The sequence below is a fragment of the Vulpes vulpes genome, chromosome 5 (assembly GCF_048418805.1).
Source record: "Vulpes vulpes isolate BD-2025 chromosome 5, VulVul3, whole genome shotgun sequence".
NCBI classification, from domain to species: Eukaryota; Metazoa; Chordata; class Mammalia; order Carnivora; family Canidae; genus Vulpes; species Vulpes vulpes.
Genome location: NC_132784.1, coordinates 72,462,677 through 72,490,570, shown reverse-complemented (window position 1 = coordinate 72,490,570; position 27,894 = coordinate 72,462,677). Strand labels below are relative to the sequence as shown.

Here is a 27,894-nt window from a genome sequence, read left to right as displayed (position 1 = left end):
AATTGCATCAGTAGAGAATACCTTTATTCAATATTCAGTTGGAGGCTCTAGCCACAGAGTAATAAAAGAAAAAGAAATGAAATAAAGATTGAACATGAAGAAACAAAATTATCTACATAGAAAACTCCAAGAGAAGCTACAGACAAATTATTAGAACTAAGAGTCTGGCCAAGGTTGTTGCATATAAGATCAATAAGCAAAAATAAAATGCATTTCAATGTCCTAGCACCACTGAGCTAGAAAAAGTCATTTAAAAAATTCCATTTATAATAGCAACAAAAAAAGTAAACAAGAAATAAATCTAGCAAAAGCTTTATAAGCTCTTTATGTAGCAACCAGTCAGACTTGATTAAAAAGCATTAGAGAAGGCCACAGTAATGGAGAGATAAGCTATGCTCATAGATGGTAAGATTCAACATTATAAATATGCCAACTTCCTCCAAATTAATTTCTAAATCCAATTCAATTCCAACCAAAATCTTCAAAAGTTTTTTCATTGTACTTGACAAATAGATTCTAAAAATATATACAGAGGAGCAAGGAAAGCCAAGACAATTTCAAAGTTAGTGGAGTTTGTCCTGGCAGTTATTAAGACTTCATGTAAAGCCAAGTAACTAAGATAGTGTGGTATGGGTGCACGGATAGAAACACAGACCAATGGAACAGAATGGCAACCCCAGAAACATGTATGGAAGACTTATATTCCCATATGAACATGGGAACTTTATACTTGCCAGAGGTTGCATTGCAAATCAATATGAAAAAGATGGGCTAGTTAATTAATCAATTACCTAAATGGAAAAAAATCAAATTAGATCCTCACCTCCCACTGAACACAGAAATAAATCCCAGAATGATTAATGACTTAAATGCGGGTGGGGTCGGGTGGATAAAAGTTTAAAACTTCTAGAATAAAATATAGGAAAATGTCATTATTATTTCGGAGTAGGAAAGGTTTTCTTCAACAAGACACAAAAAGTATAAGCCATGAAGCTGGAAACAATTTCACTATTTTTCACTTGGTGACCGGGAAGGGGGAGAAATAATAGGAGGCGAAGGGAACACAGTTCTTACCATCAGGAGGACAGCGAGAGGGAAGGAGATGAGCCTGAAGCTAATGAGCAGAGAGGGAAGTGTGGGTCTTCAGATCGTGACAAGTGCTAAGAAGGAAAAATCACAGGGTGCCATGGGAAAGCCTACAGAGGAATGCAGATCCGGTGTGGGGCGGTTCAGGAAAATTAGCTGAGGGAGAGACATTAGAGATGAGATGCAAAGCTTGACGAGTCAGTCCAGCAAAGAGCAGACTCAAGGATCCTAGGCAGAGGGTTCGGGGCAGGAAGAAGCACCCTGGGAATGGAGAGGCAGAGATTTAGCCTGGAGAAGGCAGGGGCGAGAGGAAGAGCTTAGAAGAAGACCATGCAAGGAAGGTCTCTGGGGGCATGTAAAGATCTTTAGCCTAAAAGCAATTTTTTTAAAAAATGAAATCATTCTGAAATAATCAGATTTGCATGTTTAGAAGCTCACTCTTGACATGAGCTGGCCAGGATGCAGAGCATCTGGAGGCCTCCTCCACGATGGGGAGAATGCAAGGTGGTACAGCCGCACTGGAAAACGGCCTGGCGGTTTCCTGTCAAGTTCAGCATACACTTGCCATAGGACCCAAGAGAAATGAAAGCTTATGTTCACACAAAACCATGAACCTTTTAGTCGTAATGGCCAAGAACTGGCAGCAATTCAAACGTCCTTCGGCGGATGAATGGACACACTGTCCGTGGTACACACATGCGATACGATAAACAAAATTAAAGGAACAAACTGGTGCTATATGTGATGATGTGGCTACATCTTAAATGTACTTTGCTGAGTGAGAGAAGCCAGATGCAAAGGGCTTCATGCTTTGTATGACTCCATTCATATAACATCCTGTGGAAGGCAAAGCTATAGAGGCTGAAATTAGACCAGGGTGTGGGGGAGAGGTTGATTACAAAGGGGCAAGGGGGGATATTTTGGGGTAATGGGGGTACTCATTTTTTTTAGGTAGGCTCCATGCCCTGCACAGAGCCCAATGTGCGGCTTGAACTCATGACCCTCAGATCAAGACCTGAGCTGAGATCAAGAGTCGGTGGCTTGACTGACTGAGGTACCCAGGTGTCTCAAAGGGGATGTGTTTTACCTTGATTTTGATGGTGGTTACACAATTTGATGCCTTTATCAAAACATATAGATAGAACTGGACCCTAAAAGGGAGGAATTTTACTCTATGTAATTATGCCTTGATAAGAAAGTAAGAAAGAAGGAAGGGAGGGAGAGAGGAGGAAAGAAAGAATGAATGAACAACCCCCACACCGGCCTGCCCATGGGGAAGTGAATTAAAGAGACTTCTGGTCTGTGTGGTGGCCTGAGTCCATGAGAGCTCCCTTCCCCAACCCCCATCTCTACTCAGGGAGCAAGTCAGAGGAGCCAATGAGGGAGAACAGAGGGAAGGGAAATGTCCAGGAGGCCTTGCCTTATGCTCATTAACCAGCCCCTCAGGCACCTGGGGGTGTGGCCTGTGACCAAGGGGGTGTTTACAAGCTGCAGTAAAACTGTTATTTTATGGCTGGGGGTACAGGCAGGAAATTGGGGTTTTATGGTTCACTAAGCATCAATAGCGATTAACCTCAGAGACTCCATGGCCTTTCGTGGGTCCAAAGCACTATACAAACACTGAGTAAGAAAGTCATGTGTTCCACCTCCCACCTAGAGAAGCACCTCTGCCAAGTACTCGAAACCTAAGCCTCCCTCCTTCCAGGGGAAACCGGAAGGCCCAAGTCAGTTTAGTTAGATTCAGTTAGTTTTTGTTTTCCAAAGAAACAGAGATTTAGCAATTCTTTTGCTTAGTTCATTTGGGGAATATAAATAATAGTGAAAGGGAAAATAAGGGAAGGGAGAAGAAATGTGTGGGAAATATCAGAAAGGGAGACAGAACATAAAGACTCCTAACTCTGGGAAACGAACTAGGGGTGGTGGAAGGGGAGGAGGGCAGGGGGTGGGGGTGAATGGGTGATGGACACTGCGGGGGGGGGGGGGCACTTGACAGGATGAGCACTGGGTGTTATTCTGTATGTTGGTAAATTGAACACCAATAAAAAATAAATTTATTAAAAAAATAAAAAATAAAAAAATAAACAAAAATAAAATAAAATAAAATAAAATAAAAAGAAAATCCCAACCCCACCAAAGGGTTCAAATGAAAGGATGAATCATTACAATATTACATGCTTATATTTTATAGAATTTTATAGTTTTTAATAGGGTCATAACATTCAGTCTCTCACTTGGCCTTCAGTTGTATCCTTGAGGGAGGCAGGAGTCATCACTCTCATTATACAGATGAGACTGAGTTTTAAAAGGTAGAAGGATTTCCCGAAGTCAGTAGGCAATTGGTTGGTTTTGTTGTTATTTTGCTATGTGCTTTTTGTTGCAAGCAACAGGAATTTTTTTCAAACTGGATAAGATGAGGAAAAGAAAATGTAGTTGCTCATGCCATCAAAGACTGGGCTCACTTCAGACATAGCTGAATCCAGGAGTTGGTGTTTCTCTTCATCTCTGGGTTTTTCCATCGCCTATGGGCAAGTGTCCCAGGCAGCCTCCTGTGACATGGTTGTGTCTGGCAAGCACAGATCTGCATTAGTAGTACAGCCATCAATTCTAGTATTAGGAGCTTCTTTTCCTTTTTGGTTTTAAAGAAAGCCTCAGGATGGAGTTCTCATTGAACCAAACACTGTAGTCAGGGGGTGGAATATGGCCCAGGTCTGTGCTGTGGCGACTCTTGGGATTGGTGGGCTCTGCAACCAAATATTCTAGAGTCTCCCAGTGGAAAGACTAGCTCCTTGACTCATGCCAATGAGACTACATTCACCAGTCAATAAATTATGTAGATAGCTCTCCATCAGCTTTTTATTGTTTCATCCAAAAGAAAAAAATGAGTACACCCTCAGGGAGGAAAAAAAAATTGTAACAAGGATGAGAAAGTGTAAAAGCAGTGGTAAAACTGACTCTAAGGGAAGTAGAGCTAGTTCAGGTGATGGACGGTTTTCAAAACTTCTGCAGAAAACTTTGCAAATGTGTCGCAACCAGCAAAACTAAGAGTTGCTATGAAGATGTCATAATACAGAACATTCAAAAAGTAAAAGGAGAACTGTAAAAATTTTAAAATGACAAGTTTGAAATATAAAGTCAAGAAAATCTCCCAGAAGCTAGAACAAACAAATGAAGAAACAGAGATGGAAAATATGAAAAAAATAACAGACATGAAAGATTGTCTGAGGAGATATAACATCTGAGTGATACGAGTTCCAGAAAGAGAATGGGAAACGTGAAGAGCACAAAAGCATTCCCCAGGGCAAAGGACACAAGTATTTATTCATTTAATTTATTTTTAAGATTTCGTTTATTCATGAGAGACAGAGAGAGAGAGAGAGGCAGAGACATAGGCAGAGGGAAAAGCAGGCTCCCTGTGGGGAGCACAATGCAGGACTCAATCCCAGGACCCCAGGATCATGACCTGAGCCGAAGGTAGATGCTCAACCACTGAGCCACCCAGGCACCTCCGTGGGACAAAAGTATTTAGATTGAAAGCACCTACAGAATGCCCAACAAGTGAAAGAAAGGGATCCACACCTGTTGTGGTGAAATTTTCTAACACCAAGTATAAAGAGTAGATCCTAGAAACTTCTAGAGAGAAACAAACATACAAATACATTGCTATCAATGGCATGGAACTCGGACTAGCATCAAAAGTACTGAACACTGGGGGGAAAAATGGATCAAGCCTTTCAAATTGTGAGAGAAAATGACTTTCAGTCTGGAATTCCATGTCCAAGTGGTCAAAAGAGTTTAATCAAGTCTGAAGGGAAGAAAAAAGTCATTTTCAGATTTACCAGGCCTCTGACCATTTGTCTCCCACATACATTTTTCTGAGGAAGTTACTTGAGGATGTGCTCCAGCAAATCAAGTCCTCTTTCTCAGATTAAAAAAAGAAAGGGGAGGTGTGATGCCTGACACATGAGAGGGATGAGAGTAAGTTCCAGGATTCCAGAGATAAGGGGCCTGGAGAACAATTAGTCCAGTTGGGAAGAAGGAGATGGAGGATCCCAAGAGGAAGATAACCTGAAAAAAAAAACAGAGATTTAAGAGGTTCTATATATCCCAAGAATTTGGTACCATGGAAAAGGGTATTACAAGCAATCAGTATAAGAAGTAATGCAATGAACCATACATGAACTTTAGGAATATAACACCCTGAAATGTTTCCTATAGATGCAGGAAAATGTGCTCAGAGCAAGACTGCCTGAACTTGTGCAATCCAGTTCTAGAACTTATCAGCTGTCTGATCTTACATAACCTCTCTGTGCCTCGACTTACTCATCTGTATAATGGGGAAGACATTAATGCATCATAGGATTGTTGCAAAAATTACATGGACTAATACATGTAAAGCAATTAGTGCAGTGTCCATCACATAGTAAGAGTGCAGTAAATCTTAGCCATTATTATTATTATGGGCTCTTCTGAAAGAATCTACTTGTGGATTAAACCAACCAATCAAAAAACAAAAAACAAACAAACAAAAAAACAGAATTGGAAAAACTGCAGTGATGATGGTGTCCATTTATTTATTTATTTTATATTTATTTATTTGAGAAAGAGAGTGAGAGAGGCAGAGGATGAGCAGAGGGAGAAGCAGAGGGAGAGGGAAAAGTAAACTCCTGCTGAGCAGGAAGCCCTCCCGGGGGGCCTCCATCCTGGACCCTGGGACCCTGACCTGAGCTCAAGGCTTACCCAACTGACCACCCAGGTGCCCTGATCATGGTGTCCATTTAGTAGAACAAAGATACTGGTTAAGGTCATGTTAACTGCCTTGATAAGCACACCGAAAATATATAACATGATGGAAGCTTATTTCTGGAACATTTCTGGAATATTTATATTTTTGGAATATAAATTCCAAAATAGCTGTTTCTGGATTGGCAGGCGGCTCTCCCCCGACCAGGTGTCTGCCATCCCGGGGCCCCGCAGTATTCGGGGTGCTGGGTTCTCACGCCTCCAAGCAGCCACAGAGCATCACACCCTGAGGTTTTCACCCACCAGGCCAGCAAGCTTGCAACCCATGGGCCATTGTCTAGAGCGCCTGCGCGTCCGATCGCGGGGGAGCCTGGGAACTGTAGTCCAGCGGGAATAGACCTGTAGTCCAGCGAGAACAAAGGGTGAACAATTTGATGGACAGCTTGTCACAAAAGCTTCGGTGTCAGAACTCAATGTCAGTGCTATAAACTTGGACGGAGTCACTAATAATAGCATCCAGAGGTGAGGAAGGAAGGTGGGAACATTACCAAGGGTGCTTAATTTCCTCCGCTGGGCAGGGCATCAGTCTATGCTGCTTCAAATAAAAACGTACCATTAAAAAAAAAAAAAACAACTCTAATGACTCTTACTCTCCTGATTTTTCCACACTCTGTTTTTTCACCTTCAAAGAATCTTTTAAATTAATCTCTGTAAGAGAAGAGCATTTATCTGAAGTTCAGAGAGCATGTAGCCTAACCTCAATTTCCTTTTCTTCTGTTCAAATAAAATGAAATTTAGTTCTTAACATGTATTCTTAAATGAATGCATATCTTGATGTCAAAGCCTACTTGGCACTTCCCAAAGCCTGGAAGTACCAACTCAGACCTGTATCCCGGAAAAGCCTGAGTTGAGACTCCATTAGTGGCATGGAAATCCCTCAGCCATCACTGGGCTGGTGGATGCTCCCAGGCCCCATTTCCAAGGCCTCTCCATCAGCCGCTGCTCTGCGGACTCATTAGGAAGGTCACGAAGGTGTGGTTTTCAAGGACAGCACCCTTGTCTCCACCTTGCACCCTCCCCATGTGCTGAGTTTTACCACCCTGTGGGAAGGGAACAGCGAGAATGTTCCCTCCCAACCAACAGGGAGAATTTGGGTCTGGAAGGAGGAGGAGGAGGAGGAGGAGGAGGAGGAGAACGAAGGAAGTACTGGAATCAGCAGACTCCAGAGGATTCACCCTAAGAGCTTTGCAAAGCTAGCCTAGCACTCCCTCCAGCCCCTATGAGGATAACTCAAAATTACTGAGGGCTCCCAGGGACCCTGCTTCCAGGAGATATTGAGGGAAACCTCTGCTCGGGATGACCAGTGTGCAAGAGTTTCTTTCTTTCTTTCTTTCTTTCTTTCTTTCTTTCTTTCTTTCTTTCTTTCTTTCTTTCTTTCTTTCTTTTCTTTCTTCTTTCTTTCTTTCTTTCTTTCTCTTTCTTTCTTTTCTTTCTTTCTTTCTTTCTTTCTTTCTTTCTTTCTTTCTTTCTTTCTTTCTTTCTTTCTTTCTTTCTTCAGATTTTATTTACTTATTCATGAAAGACACAGAGAGAGGCAGACACATAGGCAGAGGGAGAAGCTGGCTCCTCATGGGGAGCCTGATGCAAGACTTGATCCCAGGATCCTGGGATCACGACCTGAGCCAAAGCCAGATGCTCAGCCACTGAGCCACCCAGGTGCGCCATGAGAGTTTTCTGATTGCATTTCTGGAATTATATGCCTGGGGTAAACCGCGTGAACCTTCCACCAAACATCAGCCCCCAGAGAGATCCAGCCTCCGTAAGCTCACCCTCACCTACCCTCTACCTCCACCCAGGCTGGGGATCCTTTCTCCTGAGTTTGGAGACTCCTCAGGCAGGGAAACACACACCCACTCAGCTCCACAGACATCTCCACTCACTGAGAATCTTGGCTGTCACTCATTCATGCCCCTCCTCCATTCGGCAAGTGCCTATGGAGGACCAAGTACTCTGCTATGGTGTGGGGATACAGCAGTGAACACGAATAGCAGCCCCTCCCCATATGGGCTTTAATTCTAACCGGGACAGGGTTCCTCTCCTTTGGCTCTTTTGATATCTTGGGCACATAAACTTTGTTGAAGAGTGGGGCTTGTCCTGTGCATTGTGGGATGTTCAGTCCCATCTCCACCCTTTACCAATTAGATGCCAGTAGCAACTTCCCTTCTCCCAAAATGTCTCCAGACACTGCCAAATGTTCCCTGGAGGGCAAAACTGTTCCCAGTGGAGAACCACTGAGTTGAGAAGAAACACACACACACACACACACACACACACACACACACACCTACCAATACAAACAGAAGATGACCTACTTTATTCCTTACAACACGACAAACCCAATATTAACCATTCTCCTCCATATTACACATGAGAACACAGAGACTACAAAATTTTTTTAAAAGATTTTATTTATTTATTTATTTATTTATTTATTTATTTATTTATTTATTCATGAGAGACACACAGAGAGAGGCAGAGATACAGGCAGAGGGAGAAAAAGGCTCCCTGCAGGGAGCCCAATATGGGACTTGATTCCAGGCCCCAGGATCATGCCCTGGGCCAAAGGCAGATGCGCAACTACTGAGCCACCCATGTGCCCTGAGACAGAAAAAAATTTTTAGCAACTAGCCACAGCTCTGAGTGGAGCAGCTGAGGTTTGAACCCTGGCAGTCTGACTCCACTCTGGCCTCTGTAACCTCCATGCACTCTGTAAACAGGGGCCAGTTGGCCTGAGCCTCAGCCCGAGGTGGCCAAGAAGCTGTCATAACCTCACGGGGAGGAAAGCAAGGGGAGGGTGGTAAAGAGAGATTTGCAATTCAAAGGTGAGGTTTTCAAATTAGGAGGCTGCCACCGGACAGCAGCCACAGAAGAAACCTGGCACCAACTTTTTTTGCTTCTCCTCCTGTTACAATTCATAACACTGTATTTCAGAGCCAATAAAACTCCATGGTGGACGAGAAAGCAAAATCACATTACTTTTTTAATGGTAAAACTATAAAGGTTTTCAAGAAAATGCATGTTTGCTGCTCTTCCTTCAGGTCCTTTAGACCCATACTAGGTATGGAGGGACAGTTGGAGAAACGCTGATTTATAATAATAATAATGACAACAATCGTAGCAGCTAGTATTCGTGAGCCCCTTCTCATGCAGTGACTGCCCTTTACTTGTGTTAACTCATTTAATTCTTGCAACAGCCCATTAAATATGAGCAGGTTTTTTGTATATCAATTATACCTCATTACGCTGTAAAAATGAGGATTAAGCAATTGTGCAGTGCCCAACAGGTGTACATGTCTCATGATTGAGTAATTGTAGTTATCTAACTACAAAATAAAATACTTTCTTTTTTTAAGATTTTTTCTTATCTATTCATGAGAGACACTGAGAGAGGCAGAGACATAGGCAGAGGGAGAAGCAGGCTCTCTGGGGGACCCCAATATGGGACTTGATCCCAGGGTCCTGAGCCAAAAGCAGACGCTCAACCAGTGAGCCACCCAGGTGCCCCAAAATATTCATATATATATATATATATATATATATATATATATATATATCCCTGTGGGGTTGACTAAGGCAACTGGAGGGTCAGAGAGAAGTGACTTTGCCTGAGGTCCCATAATGCCACTGATCCACAGAGACAGGGCTAGTTCAGGCTCTGAGCTCAGCAGGTGGCTATGGATGGAGACCATGGGGAGATGCCCAGAATTGAGCCAAGGGCAGTGATGGCAGCAGGCAATGGGGGCAGGGGGGACCGTGGATCTGGTCCTTGATTCTCTCCTGCACCCAGGTGACTTAGGGGCAGGTCAAAAAAGGCCGGAGGGAGATGCAGGCGGCTCCCGTGGTGGTGGGCAAAGATGTAACTAGAAAGTGGGTGGCATGTAGGGACAATGAAGTGAACCCACCCTGGCCCTGAGGCACAGCCAAGGTAACTATGTTTCTCAAATTATGGACCTTGGACCACCTACACCAGTGCCACCTGAGGAGTCTGTTGAAACATATATACTTCCCATGCTAACTGAAATGACAAAGGACGCTTCACTTATTTATTAAAATAAGAAATCTAACAGAATCATGGGCTTTTGTTTTGTTCCCATTATATGTGGGAGAAGAAGAGAGCCCCGCAGTCCTGCCCTGATGTGCCAGAGCATAGAAGTCTGTACGCTCTGGGTGAATGCAGATGCACCCAGTTCAGCATTGTCACCAGAGAAATGGCTGGTCCAGATCCCAGGTTTCTCTCTTAAGGGTCCTTTCTGTAGGACACGGTGGCAATCTTTGAAGTCTCGTGGCCTCTCCCTGCATGTACTTGGCCTTCCCAGAATCTGGAAGCTCACCACCAGCAGAAGCTGGGAGGCTTAGTCTTGGGTCTCAGGGCGTCACCTCTGTGCGTACTGTTGTCCAGCAAATCACCAAGGCCAGCCCACCTCAAAGTTGCAGGAAACGGGACCCCACCTGTCAGTGTGGGGGTGGCACACATTTACGGGGAAGAAAGGGATCCGTGGTCAGAGATTATCAGCCACTTTCCCACCCATCTCTGCATTGCACAGAAACCAAGGTTGATAGTCTCACGAATGAGCTCAATTTTACATCATCTCAAATCAGATTATTTTCAAAAGAAAGACCTTGCCCCTGCCGTAGCTATAGAAAAGAGGGGAATCACCTTCATTGGCTCCTGAGATACTTTTGTTAATGATGAACCCTTCAAATTGTGAGGGGGAGACCTGGATGTAAATAGTGTGATGAGCAATCAATGAGTAACTCTCAGCTCCAACACAGAACCGGAGCAGGGAGGAAGGGATTTTCCTTATGGGCAGTGATGGAAGGCACAGATCTCATGGCTCTTCAGAGGCAGGCCTTCTGGCAACCGAGAATCAGGCTCTCTCTGGGCGGGGCCCAGAAACTGGCATTTTGCAACTTTTCTCCAGGCACTAAGTCTTCCCCTGCTAGTTAGAATGGCTTCCAGGCCTGGTTGATTAACATTAAGTGTAATATAAAGTGTAATGATGATATTGATCCTAACAAACATCTTGTCATTTACTCAGCACTTAGCAATCCACAAGGTACTTTTCACGTTTTCATAATTCCAGAACCTCCTCCAGTGTCTTTGCTCTGTGACACCAGATTGACCCTGGCCTTGCCTGTAGAGCTTCTCAAACTCACCAACCTGATTTTGTTTCTGAGATTCCCTCTCTAATGTGCCATCAAATTTTATTTAAAAACCTCCCCAGTGCCTCCTGCTCCACCTTAAAGCTCACCGTGATTTAAATTGGGAAAAGGAGATCATCCCCCATGAGACACCCCCGCCCGCACCTTGGCCAGCTAAGAAAAACCAGTGAGAGATTTGGTGGGTAGCAGAGAGCCTAGAGTGAACCCTGGTCGTGGACTCGGAAAGTCTGGGAACTCGGCCCAACCAGCTAACACAGGTGTGGCCCAGGCAAAGCCCTTCTCCTCTCTGGACTTTGGTGTCTCCAACTGTAACATGAGGGTGCCAACTACCATCAGTGGCTTTACAGGTGCTTTGGAGGGGCTTTGAAGATCCTAGGGGTGCATGGTGTGTAAGGTGGGGAGGGGGCCCTGGTGATGAGGGGCCCCAGGTGACTCTCCCCACCCCTCCACCAGAACGGCTTGTCTTGTTTATAAGTCGAATTTCCACCTAAAACTGTGTGTGTGGGGGGGTGTTTTTCAATAACAGCAGTAAACAACGTTTCTCCTGGGCTACAAGACCTCTAGCTTCCCTGTCTGTCCTCACATTTCAGTGTGATGCCAATAATTTCCAACAGTCCAGCAGTAAGCCCGTTCCAGGCATGGGTCCTAGCACTTCCCACCCATTATTATTACTGAATTCTTTCTGTCTATAGACATGAAGTCAGTGAGCCCCACTAAGATAAAGTGCTTTGCTGGAGGCCACTCAGCTAGTTCAGCAAGCAGAACCCGGATTTGCTCAGGGTAAACTGGTGCCACAGCCCTCTGCCTTGACCAGGACACAGCACTACCGTCCAGCTCCTCTGGCCTCTGGCCCAGGTTAGGACACACACTCAGGTGTTTAGAGATCCCGGCCACGGCTCCTCCCACTCTCCCCTGCCCTGGAGCAGTTTAAATAGTTCCAGGGGTTTCCAGGCCCTCCTTTGGGTGGGACTCGGGTGGGAGGGTGGCAGGAACTTGCAAAGAGGCTGTGCATGAGGGTGCGGCCAAGTCTCAGGGCTTGAGTCAAGGCCCCATGGCAGGGCCGTGGGACAGGGACAGGCTCCTGTCTGCCCACTCAACACACTTAGCGAGGTGCTGTTATGTGCCAGGCACTATTCTAGGGCTGAGGATACATCAAAGGATGACACAGACCCATATGCCTGCCTTCCTAGGGCCTGTATTCTAAAAGGGACACTCAGGCCATCAACAAGACAAACATGGCAGGCAAGAAATACTATATGGATTATTAAATAATGTTAAAAGTGAAGCAGAAAGGGGGAACAGGGAGTGATGAGATGAAGGGCAGAGAGCTGGTCATTTTAGATAAGGTGGGCAGAAAAGGCTTCTTAGGGGAGGTGACGCTGGCAGTAAAAAACCCTGGAGGGGAGGGTCCATTTCCCCTCATGTCCACTAGATGGCAGCACCCGCCCGTCCGTGGGCATCATGGGGGCCCCTCTGCCCAGCCCTGAGGGAGGATCTCCAGAGAAGCTTGCTTAAGTCTGACCAGCCCCCCCCCCCCCCCCCCGCTGGGGAAACCGGGTGGGGGTGGGTGGGGGGGATGCTCAGCCCATCTACAAATTTTGATGTTTAGAATCAAACATCCTACAAAACAGGAATCCTACAAAACTGCATGAACCATCAATGGGATGGGAGTACGCTCTGTTTCTTGATCTGGGTGCAGGATAGATAGCTGTTTGCTCACTTGGTAAAAATCCACTAAGTTATGATCTGTGGGGGACCCTGGGTGGCTCAGTCAGTTAAGCATCTGCCTTTGGCTCAGGCCGTGATCCCAGGGTCCTGGGATCCAGTCGGACATCTGGCTTCCTGCTTGGCAGGGAGTCTGCTTGTCCCTCTCCCTCTGCCCCTCCACCCCTCCTTGTTCACTCTCTCTTGTGCGGTCTCTCAAATAAATAAAATATTTAAAAAAAATAGTTACAATCTGCGCATTTACCGCCCCGAGGTTACCCCTTCAATAAGAAGTTAAACATGATAAGCATTTCCTTTTCATTTAAATCATCATTTTCTTTTCATCCAAATCATGATTTTCATTATTTTGTGCACCTCTTGCTGATTAGAGCTCTTTCTTAAAGTTTATCAAATACGTTAGAACAGATAAAATGCTCAGAGCCATGCGTGACATGTAGGAAGCACTTTGTAAATGTTAACCCCATTTCCTGTCGCACAAGCCATGAGGCATTGTCTGTGATATCCAGTCGTGCTTTCTTCACAGTGGAGGACGAACTTAGAGAAAGTCGCCAATCTAATCGGCAAAATCCTAGAATTTTAGGATTTCCCCCACCCTTTCCCAGATAATTTGCCCATACCTATTTCAATAGTTCTAAAGGCAACGTACTTTTATGGGTCTTTCCAAAGTACTCACCTTAGTGTCCACAGAACTAATTCTCCCTCATACTTCTATTTCATTAGTTGACATATTAATTAAAGTATATAATGCAATAAGGAGATCAACTGTCATAAAAAGATTTGGATACAGGAGCACCTAGGTGGCACAGTTAGTTAAGTATCTGACTCTTGGTTTTGGCTCAAGTCATGCTCTCAGGGTCATGAGATCGAGCCCCACCTCGGGCTCCGTGCTCAGTGTAGAGTCTGCTTGAGACTCTATCCCTCTGCCCTTCCCCACTTCTCTTTCTCTCTCAAATAAATAAATAAATAAATAAATCTTAAAAAAAAGATTTGGAGACAAACCTAACTCACCCTAAGTGAGTATACAACTCAATTGGAAGAGGAGGGAAGACTGAGGTCAAGTAGAGAGGGGGCTGCTGACCATGAGGCTTCAACCGGCAGCAAGAGCTTCAGAAGGAGTGGAGAGCCTGGGCCCATCTGGAAAGTTAGTTCAGTGGAGGTTGAGTCAGAGAACTACGACTATACCCTTAGGTCTTGCAGTCACCGAGATCGATTCTTTTTTTGTTTTTTTTTTGTTTTGTTTTTTTTTTTGAGATTTTTATTTGAGAAGGAGAGAGAATGAGAATTCAGGGGGAAGGAGAAGCAGATTCCCTGTTGAGCAGGACACTGGGATCATAATCTGAGCCAAAGGCAGACGTTCAACCGACTGAGCCATTCGGGTGCCCCAAGTTCGATTCTTACACAATTACTAAGGAGTGGGTGTGCCCATCAAGCATTACTGGAAGTATTTGGTCAGGCAGGCTGTCTTGGCGAGCTGGGACTAATAATCACAGCCGTTTACTGGGTACTTGATCCCATGCAAGGTGTCTCACATACCCTGATGGTAACCCTACAAGGGCTAGATTTCATTTAGCATTTGAATCTGTTCATCTTGATGCATAACAAACACTTATAAACCAATTTTAATTTACTTTATAATTCTGTGATTGGCACTTCGTGGGGGCTCAGCTGGGTCACTCTAGATTCAGCTGGCCTTGGTCATTACTTGTGATGAGCTCTGCTTCTGGGAATTGCCTAGCTGCAGGCGGGGGCCGCAGAGACACCTGAGCCACTCGGTCTCTCACCCTCCCTCAGACTAGCCTGAGCCTCTCCACATGGGTGCTGGGCAGGGTCCTATGATAGAGAGAGGAAGCCTCCGAGGTCTTTTCAAATTGAAGCTTCGAATTGGCACAATGGCATTTCCACTACAGTCTATCAGCCAGATCGAGTCATGAAGCCAGCCCAGATTAAAGAGTGAAGCAGGGGATCCCTGGGTGGCTCAGCAGTTTGGCACCTGCCTTTAGCCCAGGGTGTGTTCCTAGAGTCTGGGGATCAAGTCCCACATCGGGCTCCCAGAATGGAGCCTGCTTCTCCCTCTGCCTATGTCTCTGCCTCTGTCTCTCTCTGAGTCTCTCATGAATAAATAAATAAAATCTTAAAAAAATGAAAAACAGGGATCCCTGGGTGGTGCAGCAGTTTGGCGCCTCCCTTTGGCCCAGGGTGCGATCCTGGAGACCCGGGATCAAATCCCACGTCAGGCTCCCGGTGCATGGAGCCTGCTTCTCCCTCTGCCTGTGTCTCTGCCTCTCTCTCTCTCTCTCTCTCTCTCTCTGTGACTATCGTAGATAAATAAAAAATAAAAATAAAAAAATAAAAAATAAAGAGTGAAGCAATAGACCATCAACTTTTTGCAAAGTCATATTGCAAAGGGATATGGACCCAGGTGAGGGACGAAGGGGGAATAATTGCAATCATTTTTGCAAACAATATTACCTCAGTCTTGATACATGAAGAAACTAAAGCTCAAGCGGGTTAAGCTACTAATCTACCCAGAGTCTCTCAGCTAATAAGCAACAGAACTAGAACATCACGTACCTGGAGGACTTCAAAATATGCTCTTTTCACTAGGCTAAGTGACTTAATTAAGAAATTAAAGGATCTGGTGCAAATGATTGTTTTAATTCTTAAATGAACTTTGGCTGAGCATCCTGTATTATTTATACAGCACTAGGCTTCAGGTCATCCTCATGAAGTAGACATGGTCATCCCCATTTTATAGGTAAGGAAATTAAGACTCAAAAAAATTAGTTACTTGTCAATGGGTCATGCAGCCTAGTGCATGTAAAGACAAGGGGTTTGAACCTATTACTTCTGATTTCAGGCCCACTATTCTTGCAGTCACATAAAAGACTACTCATCTGGGGCCTATGAACTTCTAGAAGGTGTCACATGGTCCTTGAACAATTTAGATTTACATACAAAATTTCAAAAATGTTGCATTCAAGCATGTTTTTCTTCCTTCTTTCTTTCTTTCTTTCTTTCTTTCTTTCTTTCTTTCTTTCTTCTTCTTCTTTTTTTCTTTTTTTCTTTTGGAGGGAGAGCAGGGGCATTGGGGGGAGGGGTGAGAGCAGAGAAGGAGGAGGAGCAGAGAGAGAGAGAGAGAATCTCAAGCAGGCTCAATGCCCAGCTCAGAGGCCCACGTGGGGCTCAATCTCACCACCTTGAGATCATGACCTGAGCCAAAATCAAGAGTCAGATGCTTAAGTGACTGAACCACCCAGGTGCCCTTCAAGCCTTTTTCTGGAAGAAAAAAAAAAGGAAAATAGCTTGAATTAGATTCTCAGAGGGATCTATGTCCCCCCACAAAGTTAAGCACCGCATTTCTGAACAAGTACTGTAGTTCCTCCCAACCAGGCAGGTGAAACCCTTTAAACAAAGTCCTATAATCTTTGCATATTCTAGAAATGTGGAGAGAAAGGGAGACTTTGGGCTAAGTCCAAGAAAGATGGGCTGAAATTAAGGAGTTCTGAGAACTGGAACGTGTCACTTCATCTGGTGTTGAGATGGTATCAGGGGTGTGAATACACACTGGGTTGTTGGAAATGACCTGTCGGGCAGGTGGTCACTAGTGGTGTTCAGTAAGCATGCTGCAATTTCTTCAAACTCTAGAATATTTTTCTACCTTTTATAGACTTGGATTTCTGTATCAGGGGATCTCAGATCCAGCTCCTTCATCCCTTCTGCCTTAAGATGTGCTCAGAGCCAGAGTGGGGGTCTTGGGGGTGGGCCCTGCTCCCGAGCCTTAACTGAGCTCCTGACCTTCTCACCTAACTTCCAGCCAGCTCTGTGGGGTCTTTATTACCCTGCAGCGGGGCCCTTGGTCTCCACCCGCTTCTCCCAGGCAGCTTCCTCCTGCATATCCTGCCTCCAACAGGGTCAGAGGCTGGGGAGCCTCCAGTTAGCAGCGATCTAGCTAACCACAATTCAATAAATTGAGAGTGTAACCACAGAGAGCTGAAACATGGGACCAGCAGAGAAAGGGCCTTGCCTGCCGTACAGCCTTCTCCTCATGCCGTCAACAACTTTAGCCCATCATATGACTACACATGTCCTAGAGAAGCTTAGCATCCTTCTCCTGGATGCCTGCTCTGGCAACTTCTCTGGCCCACCAGGCTCCCCTTTGTCCCTCTCCAAACCGCTCTCATTACTGCAGGCAGAGGGATCTTTTCAAAACACAGATCTGATCATATCACGCTCCTGTGCCTAGAAACACCCAATGGCCTTCCAGTATGGCCTACTAGCCCTGAGGTCTGGCCCCTGCCTCTGCCTTCAGGCTCATCTCAGAGTTTCTCCCAGGTGTGCACTGGACCTGGCTCCTACCACTTAGAGAGTCAACAGGATGCGGCGGCAGCTGGAAATTCACTGTAGTGGGATTATTTGCACCAGAGACATCAACAAATGCTGAAAATCAAATTTTCCCCCAGACTACTGGTTGACTAGCACATTGTGGTTCCAGGTCTATGTGGTTCCTCCAGGGGGTCTTCGCACATCCTGCCCCTCTGCCTGGAACACTCTTCCTCCTTTGCTGAGTTAACTTTACTCTTTTAGACCTCAGTCTAATTGCATTGTTACTTCCTCTGGGAAGGCTTCCTTGGTGTCTAAGAACAAATCAAATCCCAACCTTGAACCTGTCCTTCTGAACTTGTTATCACATTTGTAACTTCGCATGTACTCATCTAATGAATGATATTCCTCACTACCATTGCCTCATTGGCCCGCACAGTGCCTGGTACATGGTAGAAACTCAAAATATTTGTTGGATTAATGAATCAGAGAGATAGACAGAAATCTAAAGCTTTGGCATCTGTGGCAGAGACTACTATTACTCATGTTTCATTTCTCCCCAGTCTCTTCTGTTGTTAGCTTTGTCATGTCACCAAATCCCCGCCAGTGCAATGGGGTGAGAACTATCTACTGTTTCCAGCCATGACCTCCAAAATGGCACAAGTGGTCTTTAGTGCTCTCTTTTCTCCATCTGCATGGCAGCAGGAAGCAAAAGCCCAAATTCCTGAGTCACTGATTGGAGATGAGCTGCCTGTTTGAGACATCTGGCCCTCCTTGAGCTATGATAGGAGCAAGGTGTACTTTTATTGTGTTAATCCCTGAGGTTTTAGGGTTATCTCTTACTACAGCAGGACTGCATCTACCCTGGCCTAAAAGTCCTCAGTGCTGTCATTAACTCTTTCTGCCCTTTGGCAAGTCACAATCTCTCTGGGCCTCAATTTCCCTCTTGGTCAGTTGAAAGGATCCTACAAGATGATGTCTGATATCTTTCCAATGTTAAAATTTGGCCGTTCTGCTTGTTTATTTTCCTCTCTCCTGCCTAGTGCTACATGCAGACACAATAAATGTTTGCAGATAAGAGAACCTCCTATATTTGAAATCCTTTCCCCCAGGTAAAAGCATTTTAATACCTTAGAAATTCAGAGTGGTTGCTCAGAATATTTAATCACCCAACAAGTAAAATATCCATCAAAATAACAATGCTGACATTTTATCCAGAGGTTAGAAAACCTTCTGAGATCTACCCCTCGGCCTTCCAGAAGCTCCCCCAAGCATCATGCTCTGTTCTTGGCAGTCTGAGGGCCCCAGATTTTTTTAATGATTTGCAGGCTCTTCCTTAGATGTCCCAATTGTTCCACTGTCTGACATCTGCCTTTCTCAATAGAGATGGTCCCATTTTTCAAAGGAATCCACTAATGCCTTTTCTTAGAAAGTTGTCATCAAAGGCTACTGCCTGGATAGCAAGAAGCCAGAGTCGCATCCTTGATGAGATGTAGCAAAGGTGACGCAGAGTTCTGATAACTGGATTTCAAATCCCCTGAGGTCTATCCTTGCCCTATGGGTTCACTGTGTGTGAAAGAGGCAAAAGAGAAGCAGCTCTTCTAGGGCTGGGGTCCCTCTGCCTGTTAAAAATGAAGGTCACTGCAGCTGCTGTCATCCCAGTAACCATAGTAACGATGAACCACATGACAGGTGTATGATCTCCATCAGACAATGTCTAAAATTAAGTGCTCATCCTTCCCTTTGCCCCCACCCCAGATCCTGCTAGGGAGTGTTAAGGGCCTCCCAGGGGAGCAGCTCAGGCATGGGAGATCTGGACTGATAGCATTAATTAAACCTCTTATTTCCCCAGAACATTTTGCATTGCCAGGCCCAGGAGCCAAGAAAACCTCCAAGGGAAACTCTTAGGAAAGAGAATGCTAAGTCTACCACCAGGGACAGAGGCACTTCAGCTCCACAGCTGACAGCAAATGTTGCTCAGTGGGAAAATGTGCGTGGCATACAGCAGGCACATAATAAATATTTGTGGAAGAGTCAGTTTAATGAAATGGAGCTCACTTAGCAAACGGGATTCCTTCCAAGCCACTGGAAGTCCTGCATGAGATGATCATGTGAGTCATTCACCCTTTCAACAGTTACTGAGTACCTTCTGTATGCACCCATAGGTGATGGTATGAAGGCTCTAAAGATAGTAGCTTGATGAATGAATCCCGAGTTCCTTGGGGCTCAAGGGAGTGTTGGAAAGTGTGGAGAGGGGAATCTGAAGGGATGGGCAGGGACCACTTCACAAAGGGTTTTGGATTTAACTGGGGGCTCTTGGTGTTAATCACTGGAGACACTTTGAAGGCTTTTATGCATGGGAGTGACAGATCAGCTTCGCATTTCAGAAACATCCTTTGTAACGCCCTGTAGGGAGAGGATTAGGGGGAAATGATTGCTTGACCAATGAAACAAAGTTCTAGAGCTTCTGAAGTCAGGTGTTAGGAGAACTGGCAGCTCCTGCTTCCTTCTTCTTGGAACCTGGCTGCCATGCAGCTCCAGCAGCATGGAGGAGAACCACGGTGCACTGGTTGACAGGCAGCTGTGCCCCCAGAAGGAGCCAGCATCACCTGCCCACCGTGTGGTGTGCCATCTTGCATGTCCAGCCCAGTCAAGCCCAGTCCCAGGACACCACACTGGCAACAGGAAAAATGCCCAGCTGAGCCCAGTCCCTGCACAAGATCATGAAAAGCAACAAAATGATTGTTCTAAGCCACTAAGTCATGGGTGGTTTGTTATGCAGGGGTAGTTAAGGTTCCCTTAACACAGAAGGGAGCACAGAAGGTCTGGCCGGAGCCACCCTAGATTTAGGAGCCACTGGCTTCATGGGAATTCCAAAGCCCCCTCGTGGATGAAATTGTCTGCTTGCCTGTCTCGCACAGGCCCTGCAGGCCTAGAGCACAGCAGACACCCCAAATGCCTGCTGAATTATTATTAGTTTTTAAAATATTTTATCTATTTATTTATTCATGAGAGACACACACAGAGAGAGGCAGAGACCCAGGCAGAGGGAGAAGTAGGCTTCATGCAGGGAGCCTGATGTGGGACTCAATCCCTGGACCCCGGGATCATGACCTAGGCTGAAGGCAGGTGCTAAACCGCTGGGCCACCCAGGGATCCCTGCCTGCTGAATTAAATGAAACACTCCACACAACACAACACAGGGAAAACCACTGTTTTCTGATCTAAGACAGTCTCCGCATGCCTGGAATTCTAACTTCCCCTCACTCTACGAATGCTTCTTCAATCTCCCCCTCTCTGAATCAGGTGTGAATCCCTAGCTGCTGCGTGTGTTCCTCTTCGTTCTTCTAAGACAAGTTCTTTCTCTGAGTGTGAGGCATGGACTTGGAATCTGTCAACCTGAATCTGAGCTCAGGATGACTGGATTTTCCTAGCCGCCGGCATCCCCTACCAGCCCAGCTTCCTCATGTGTAAACAGACACCTGGGTGGCTCAGTGGTTGAGCGTCTGCCTTGGACTCAAGGTATGATCCTGGGGTCCTGAGATAGAGTCTCCCATCCTGCTCCCTGCTTCTCCCTCTGCCTATGTCTCTGCCTTTCTCGGTGTGTCTCTCATGAATAAATAAAATCATTAAAAAAAAAAAAAGCCCACGGAGACCCACAGATCAAATGAGGCCATGAAGTATGCTAAAGGAGGTGCAGAAGGCGCAGTGATCCTCGCCAGGCGGTGGGCACAGTCTCCCAGACAGCAATTCCCTTCCCCCTGTCGCCTGCCCCCCTCCCCACCCCCCAGCAGAGCAGACACAGGGCAAGTTCTAGAGATGGGAAATCCCCAGCTTTGTGTGCTTGAAAATCTCCGGGGGGCCCCAACTGTCCAGCCTCCTGGGCCAGAGAAGCCGCGACAGGAAGGGCCAGGAGTCTGGTGAAGGGACCCCTGGGCAGAGCTGAGAGCCGCAGGCTCGGGTAGGGGCCCCGGTTGGCCCGCCCCTCCGGGTGACCTCGGCCAGCTCCTGCCCTTCTGGGGGCCCGCGCCCGCGCACAGGCAGCGGGAAGGACGGCCCGAGGCGCCCCTGAGCTCGCACCCATCGCGACGGGGGCTGCGGTCGGGGTGGGGGTCTGGTCACGTGTCGGAGGGAGGGGTGCGGCTGACGTGGAGCTGAGAGCCGGCCTCCTCTGACGTCCTCGCAGCCGCCCTCCCCCCCCCAGGCGGCGGGAGAGCAGCCGGCGCCCCATCCCCATCCCCATCCCCACCCCGAGCTGCGGCGGCGGACGGCCCCGCGCGGGGAGCGCGCACCATGGTGCTGTCGGTGCCCGTGATCGCGCTGGGCGCCACCCTGGGCACGGCCACCAGCATCCTCGCGCTGTGCGGGGTCACCTGCCTGTGCCGGCACATGCACCCCAAGAAGGGGCTGCTGCAGCGGGACCGGGACCCCGATCCCGAGAAGGCGAGGCCCGGCGTGCTCCGGGCCGCCCAACAGGTGAGCGGGCGCGGCCCCGGCCTCCCGGCGCGGTGGGGTCCGCGGGGGGTCCGCGGGGGGTCCGCGGGGGGGTCCGCGGGGGGGGTCCGCGGGGCTGCAGGGCCCGACCCGGTGCCGACAGCCGCCCCTTTCTCTGCGCCGCCGAGCGAGGCGGGGAGGAGGGCGGAGAACCGGCGCGAGGACCCGCGACCCGCCGAGGGGTCCACAAGGCGGGGTGGGGGGAGGATGGGGGCGCGGGAGGAACGGGTCGGCCAGCACTAAGGGGAGGGGGGCGAACGGGAAAGGGGGCTTGGGCAGGAACGGGGCTGCAGGGGGAGTTGAGCCGCTGGGAGGGAAGGGGGAGCTTGCAGAATTGGGGGAAGAGAGATGGGGCGGGAGAGAGAAGTTGGGGGGTCTGATGTGGGGAAAGCACTGAGCCGAGGAGGGGGAAACGAGAGGGGAGGTGGTTGCTGCTCCAGTGGGAGCTGGAGATGGGGCAGCTGGGCAGCAGGGCGGAGAGAGCCTGGGGTCTGGGGGGAGGCTGGTGGATCTGGGGGAGCCTGAAGGACCTGCGCCCCCTCCCAGCCCTCAGTTCCCTGCAGCCAGAGGGGCTTGCTGTGGTCTCCCCTAGGATATCTCTGAAGATACCCCTAGGAGAGCTTTTAACCACCCCCCCCCATTGGCTTGTACCCAGAGCCCCTTGGGGCAGGAAATGGGTGGTGTCCCCATTGTACAGTGCGGCAGAAGGGGTCTAGGGAAGACCCCTTTGGAAGGAGCCCCCTTACACAGGACACGTTCCTGAGGTGGGGACTGCAGAATGCCCCGTGGGGACCTGGAGGAAGAGTCTTGCTGGGGTGTTTGAGGAAGGCTGGCCCTGCTGACTTAACGACTTCCCAAGGCTCCGCTGGATCCCTTGTGGAGCTCATAGGTCTGGAAGAGGCACAAAAAAAATGCTGTGATCCCACCTTCTTTTTTCCAATCAATTATTCAAAAGCTCTGAGACTCAGTGCTTGGGGCCTCTGTCAGTCACCGGGTAGTGAAAGGGGAAGGAAATGGCTGCTGTCCTTGAGGCACTTACAATCCCAGAAAAGTGACATTGACACTGGCAGGAACAGGAGCCAGCAAGGCATCAGGACACGGGACCCTTCTAGAACCATCTGAGGTGGGAATGGTGGGCTCTCCACCCGCAGGGGGTTGAGGGCATGGATGGGCCCTTCAGAAGTGGTAGCCTGCTGCCTCTCACCCTTCTCTCCCACCCAGCTTTAGGGGAGGGCCATGGTGCCCTTCACAGAGATGGCTCCTCAGGCTCTAAGGGAAGGCCATTGTGCCTTTCACAGAGGTGGCTCTTCAGGCACTGTCCCCGTCCCCTTCCCAGAGAGAAGCGCTGGGGAAGGAGTTGGTGTGAATGACCTCTGGAATCCCTTCCAGCTATGTTTTATTGATGACCAGTAGCCCACACAAGGACCAATAATTTGTTAAAGACACCCCAGCTCTTGTCTCTTCTCGGCTCAAGCCCCCCCCCCCCCAACTCCTCGATGAGCTGGGAAGAAGTCCTAGCTAACTGTTACATAGCAAGCCCTCTGCGTCAGCCACCGTTCTATGTGCTTTATTCCTAATGCACTTAGCAAGCCGATGAAGGACATGTGTGATGATCCTTAATTAAAGATGAGGAAGCTAAGGTTCAGAGAGGGTAAGTGACTTGCCCAAGGCCACACAGCTAGAGAAGTTTTAGAGCTGGATGGATTCTAGCCAAGCTGGTCTGCTTCTGGAATCCGTGCTGTTAACCACTCCACTCCCTCACGTGCTTGATCTGGCAGGTGTCTACCGCTCCAGCCCAGCTCATGCCCCTTGTCCAATCACCTGAAATCTCACCTTCTGTGCATTTACAATCCTTCATAAAGACGACCTCGTCCCCCCAGCTTTCATGGCCATTTTCCTCTGGTTTTTCACACAGATGTCTTCTTCTCATCCCTAAGCCTCTTTCTGTTTAGATTTCCCCTTCTCCAGAGGATTTTGTCTCCCGCCATATGGAACAAAGTACCTCCTCCTCTATTGTCCTTCCAGTTCTTTCATAGTACTCGTTATAACTGGTTGTGATCCTTTGTGTCCACTTACTTGTATGCTATGAATTTCCAGCATCTCCTCAATGTCTGGAACCTAGCAGGTGTCTAATAAGAAACTGTTGACAAGTAAAGGCATCCCCATGTCCACTTGGGATCATTGCCGGAGTCACTTCTCTCAATGTGAGTGCACGCACCACGCCTTTGTAACACTGTACTGCTAGCTCACTAGGGCCACGGTAAACATTTGCGGATACATGAGGCCCCATCCTTCATATTCCCTCATCTGGTTCCCTCAGTGACAAGGATTAGGGCAACCCGGGCTGAATCTGTGGGCCCATATGTGGTGTAGAGGAGATCTCACCATACTGGTTTGGCTGCCATTGTGCTCAGACTGATTCAGCCACTGACCCAGATAGAGTAAACTGTGAAAAGCCAACACAATTACTGTTTCAAAATAAGTAAAGAAGGTGGTGTTAGGGGTGGCAGGTGAGGGCAGGGTGATGGAAGGGACACATGCTGACAATGAAGGGAGGAGTCGGGGAAGGCTTTTGGAAGGTGTTCCTGGAAGGAAGGGCATTGGGCTTAGGAACTGGATTCCAGACTCCCATACACTGAGAACCGCATGTCCTTAGGATGCAGAGGGACCACCCGGGTCTCTATAAGTTACCGGTTGCAGTTCCTGGAAAATTTCCTTGGATATTCAGGTCTCATATGGTTGGATGAGGTTGTTGAAGTTTATAGTGCTTTTGAGAAGAGCTTGGAAGTTGCCCTGGGGTTTCTTAACCTGAGGTCCAAAGACTTCCCTATGGGGTCTGCAGATAGAATTTAAGAGGTCCGTGATCTTGGATAGGACAAAGTGACACCTCTGTTTTCACTAACTTCTAGCTGAATCTTAGCATTGCCTATGAGGAGGAGTATCAACAAGGCAACCACAGGAGTGTTAACAATATCTGTGACTCGGTCCCCAAGGGAAATCACAGGTAGTTTCGAGGCAACTACAGCTGTCGTGGATACTCCACAGGATCGTTTATGTTCATCACCAGTTCTCAATCATTGCTGCTTATTAAATCTCCTGCCAGATCCTGTTAGTGAACGAATGGATGAAGAGGCACACATAGAGCCATCTCACAAGCTGATTTTATTAGATGCTCCTCTGTAGTCCAATGTCTTTGATTTGCAAACATTCTGAGGATGTGTCCAGAGGGCTTCTCTGGAGAGCTAAAAGAATTCGTGGAACAAAAAGAACCCAGAATCTCTGCTAATAAGCAGGAGGACGGCGAGGGCAGGAGCTGTCCATCATCCATCACCTTTCATGTCTCCGCGCTGGCTTCAATTCATAGTTTGTCTTTGCCTTGCCAAAATACACTCTCTGGACCCTTCATCCTGCCTTCCTGGACAATCCATCGCCCTCACCCAGGAGCCATCCTTTAGGGGGGAACACAGGGACTCAGTTTCCCTACAGTCCACTCATGGTCTGGCAGGATCGCCTAGGGCCTCATTCACTGCTGTCATCCCAGCTTTCAAAGCTTGGTGGTTATGCAGTGACCAGGGAGCCTGAGTGAGGAAACAGGGCAGAGAGCAGCAGGGTGGGTGTGCACGCACATGCATGTGAGCATCTTCCCTTTACCACTGCTTCAGAATCGACTATTGAAAGGCAGCCAAGCCCCCTTGGTTCCAATTTCCTTTTCTGCACAGGCTTCCACTCACCTTATTCCTGAGGCCCTTCAGAAGAAGCTCTGTTTTTGGCTAACCTAAGTAATAAAGAGTGAGCATGGAGAACTGCTCTTTCCCACTGCTCAGACCCCCTGACACCCATCACTCAGCAGGAGTCTTGTTTACAGAAAGCTTTGGTTTTAATGTCTGATTTTTCTCCCCGCACGGTGCTTACCTTGTTGTACTCTCAAAGTGAATCTTCTTGAATGTGTCTCAGAGGTCCCCAGGGTGACCCTGGTGCTGTCCCCTTGCAGCTAACATGTGGTCAGAGGCTTTAGCCAAGTTGCTTGGACCCTCGGCAGGGTTCCATGCCTCTTCTCTCCATGTTCCCCGGGTCCTCACTGCCATTCACCACCAAACTATACAGTCCTATTCTCCCTCCAGTAGAGTGGGTTTCCATGGAACGCTGTCAGTCTGTTTGGGCTGTGATAACAAAATGCAGACTGGGCAACAAAAATGGACTCTCTTAGTTCTAGAGACTGGAAAGTCCCAAAACCAAAGCTCCAGCAGATTCAGTGTCAGGCAAGAGCCCATTCATAGACTTTGCCGTATCCCCCCTTACCTCCCCCTTCACCTGGGGGGGAAAGGGCCAGGGAGCTGGCTGTGGCCACTTGTCTAAGGGCACAGGTTCCATTTATGAGGGCTCTACCTTCGGGACCTGACCATCTTCCAGAGGCCCACCTGCTAGTAGTATCTCCTTGGGAGCTAAGTTTCAACAGATGAATTTGGGGAGGGACACGGACATTCAGACTTTAGCAAACATGAAAAAATTAATTCTAGGTTTTTATTGATAATATCAACAAGTGTTGAGTTTGTATACAACAATAAAGGTAGAGAGAAATCTCTCCCCCAAGATCAGGGAGTGCATTTTTCATCATTCTTGTGTCCCTGACTATCTAGTGTGATGCTGGGCCCCTGACAACCCTCGAATGTACATTGTGAATGAAGTTGTCACATTGCGACATACGCTGAGGAAGAGCAAAGGCACAAAGAAGGGCAGAGCAGGAAGGTTTTATCTCCACCAGATTTGAAGTTAAGCCCAGTTTATGTTCGGTCTTGCCACTGGGAGCAGGCGATGGCCTGGAGGTGGTAGGACAGCTTCTGCAATTTTGTTCACATTCCGCTTCTTGATGGGGATGGGATGCTAGTCACCCGAGCATGTTGTTCACTTTGTGAAAGAAAATTCACCCAGCTCCATATTTATGATTTGTACACTTTTCTCGAAATAGTTACCATTAAAATTTTTCGTGCTGTGATAGGTTTGTAAACATTAACTTAGTATCAAATCACTATTTTTTCTCCCCAGAAGGACTTATGGGCTATAATCAAGAGACATGGCCCTCTTTGTGTGTAAGTGTGCGTGTGCATGTGCGTATGAGTATGTGTGAGTGTGTGTGTGCATGCGTGTGTCTGTGTGTGTGTGTGTGTGTGTGTGAAATCCATCACATACAACCTCCCTGGCCCTGTCTGTTTTCTGCTGCTCCTCCTGGGGCCCCCTCTGTTTTGGGAATTGGGCCTCGAGACCATCAGCGTGGCCCTCCGCCTTGTTTCTCTCTTCCTTGGACCCCTGGAGCCACATTGTCTCCAATCACACGTCTGAATTCAGACTTACCAGAGTGTGGATGGGTCAGAGCCCATTTGCTGCATTTCATTAGCTAATAAGTTCCTTTGTTAAGGGGGTCCCTGGGTGGCTCAGCAGTTTAGCGCCTGCCTTTGGCCCAGGGTGCGATCCTGGCGTCCCGGGATCAAGTCCCACGTCAGGCTCCCGGCATGGAGCCTGCTTCTCCCTCCTCCTGTGTCTCTGCCTCTCTCTCTCTCTCTCTCTGTCTATGATAAATAAATAAATAAATTTTTTAAAAAAAGTTCCTTTGCTAACAGTCAGTGAGATGCAGCAACGAAGAGGTAGGCATGTGCTCTTCCTGTTGAGTGAGGAGACAATGAAGCCAGCAATTGCCATTAAGCGTATTACGATGGGACAGGTGCAGGGGACATGGAAACCCTTCGGAGGGGCATCCCCACCTTCAGCTCAAAGGACTTTCTTCTGTTCTGGCTGGGCTGCTCTGCCGAGGTCTCCTCTGCTCCTCCGTGGTCACAGGAGGCCCCATGAACTGTTAACCCCACTCCTGGAGCCGATGCGACTCTGGGCTGCTCTAAGGTCTGCCCTCTGTGGATTCTTACCCTTTTTTATTTTATTTTATTTTATTTTATTTTATTTTATTTTATTTTATTTTATTTTTTAAAATAATTGACACTTATGTTTATTGAAACTGCGCTCACCCCAAGCATAGATACCATGTGTCCCCATAGAGCACTATTACCATTCCATGGGTCATATTCCCTATGCTGTACCTTTCACCCTGTGACTTTTTTTTTATTGGAGTTCAATTTGCCAACATATAGCACAACACCCAGTGCTCATCCCATCAAGTGCCCCCCTCAGTGCCCGATTCTTACCCTTTTAAAGGATTAATTTCTCAGCTGATCCCCTAGCTGGCAAACTCTCCTGTTCATATTAAGAAACAGACAAAAAACAAGCATTTCCATAGAGTAATAGTTAACAGTGATAGTG

At 47.5% G+C, this 27,894-nt stretch overlaps 1 protein-coding gene across 1 annotated transcript in view; it reads left to right on the top strand.

Annotated features, from left to right (window-relative positions):
- Positions 1-20,968: 20,968 nt before the first annotated feature.
- SYT13 (synaptotagmin 13) overlaps positions 20,969-27,894 on the top strand; it is a 44,896-nt gene continuing 37,970 nt past the window's right edge. The window contains exon 1 of the mRNA XM_026004131.2: positions 20,969-21,570. Within this exon, the coding sequence (XP_025859916.2) occupies positions 21,388-21,570 (183 nt within the window). The 5' untranslated portion in view covers positions 20,969-21,387. The remainder of the gene's footprint in view (positions 21,571-27,894) is intronic.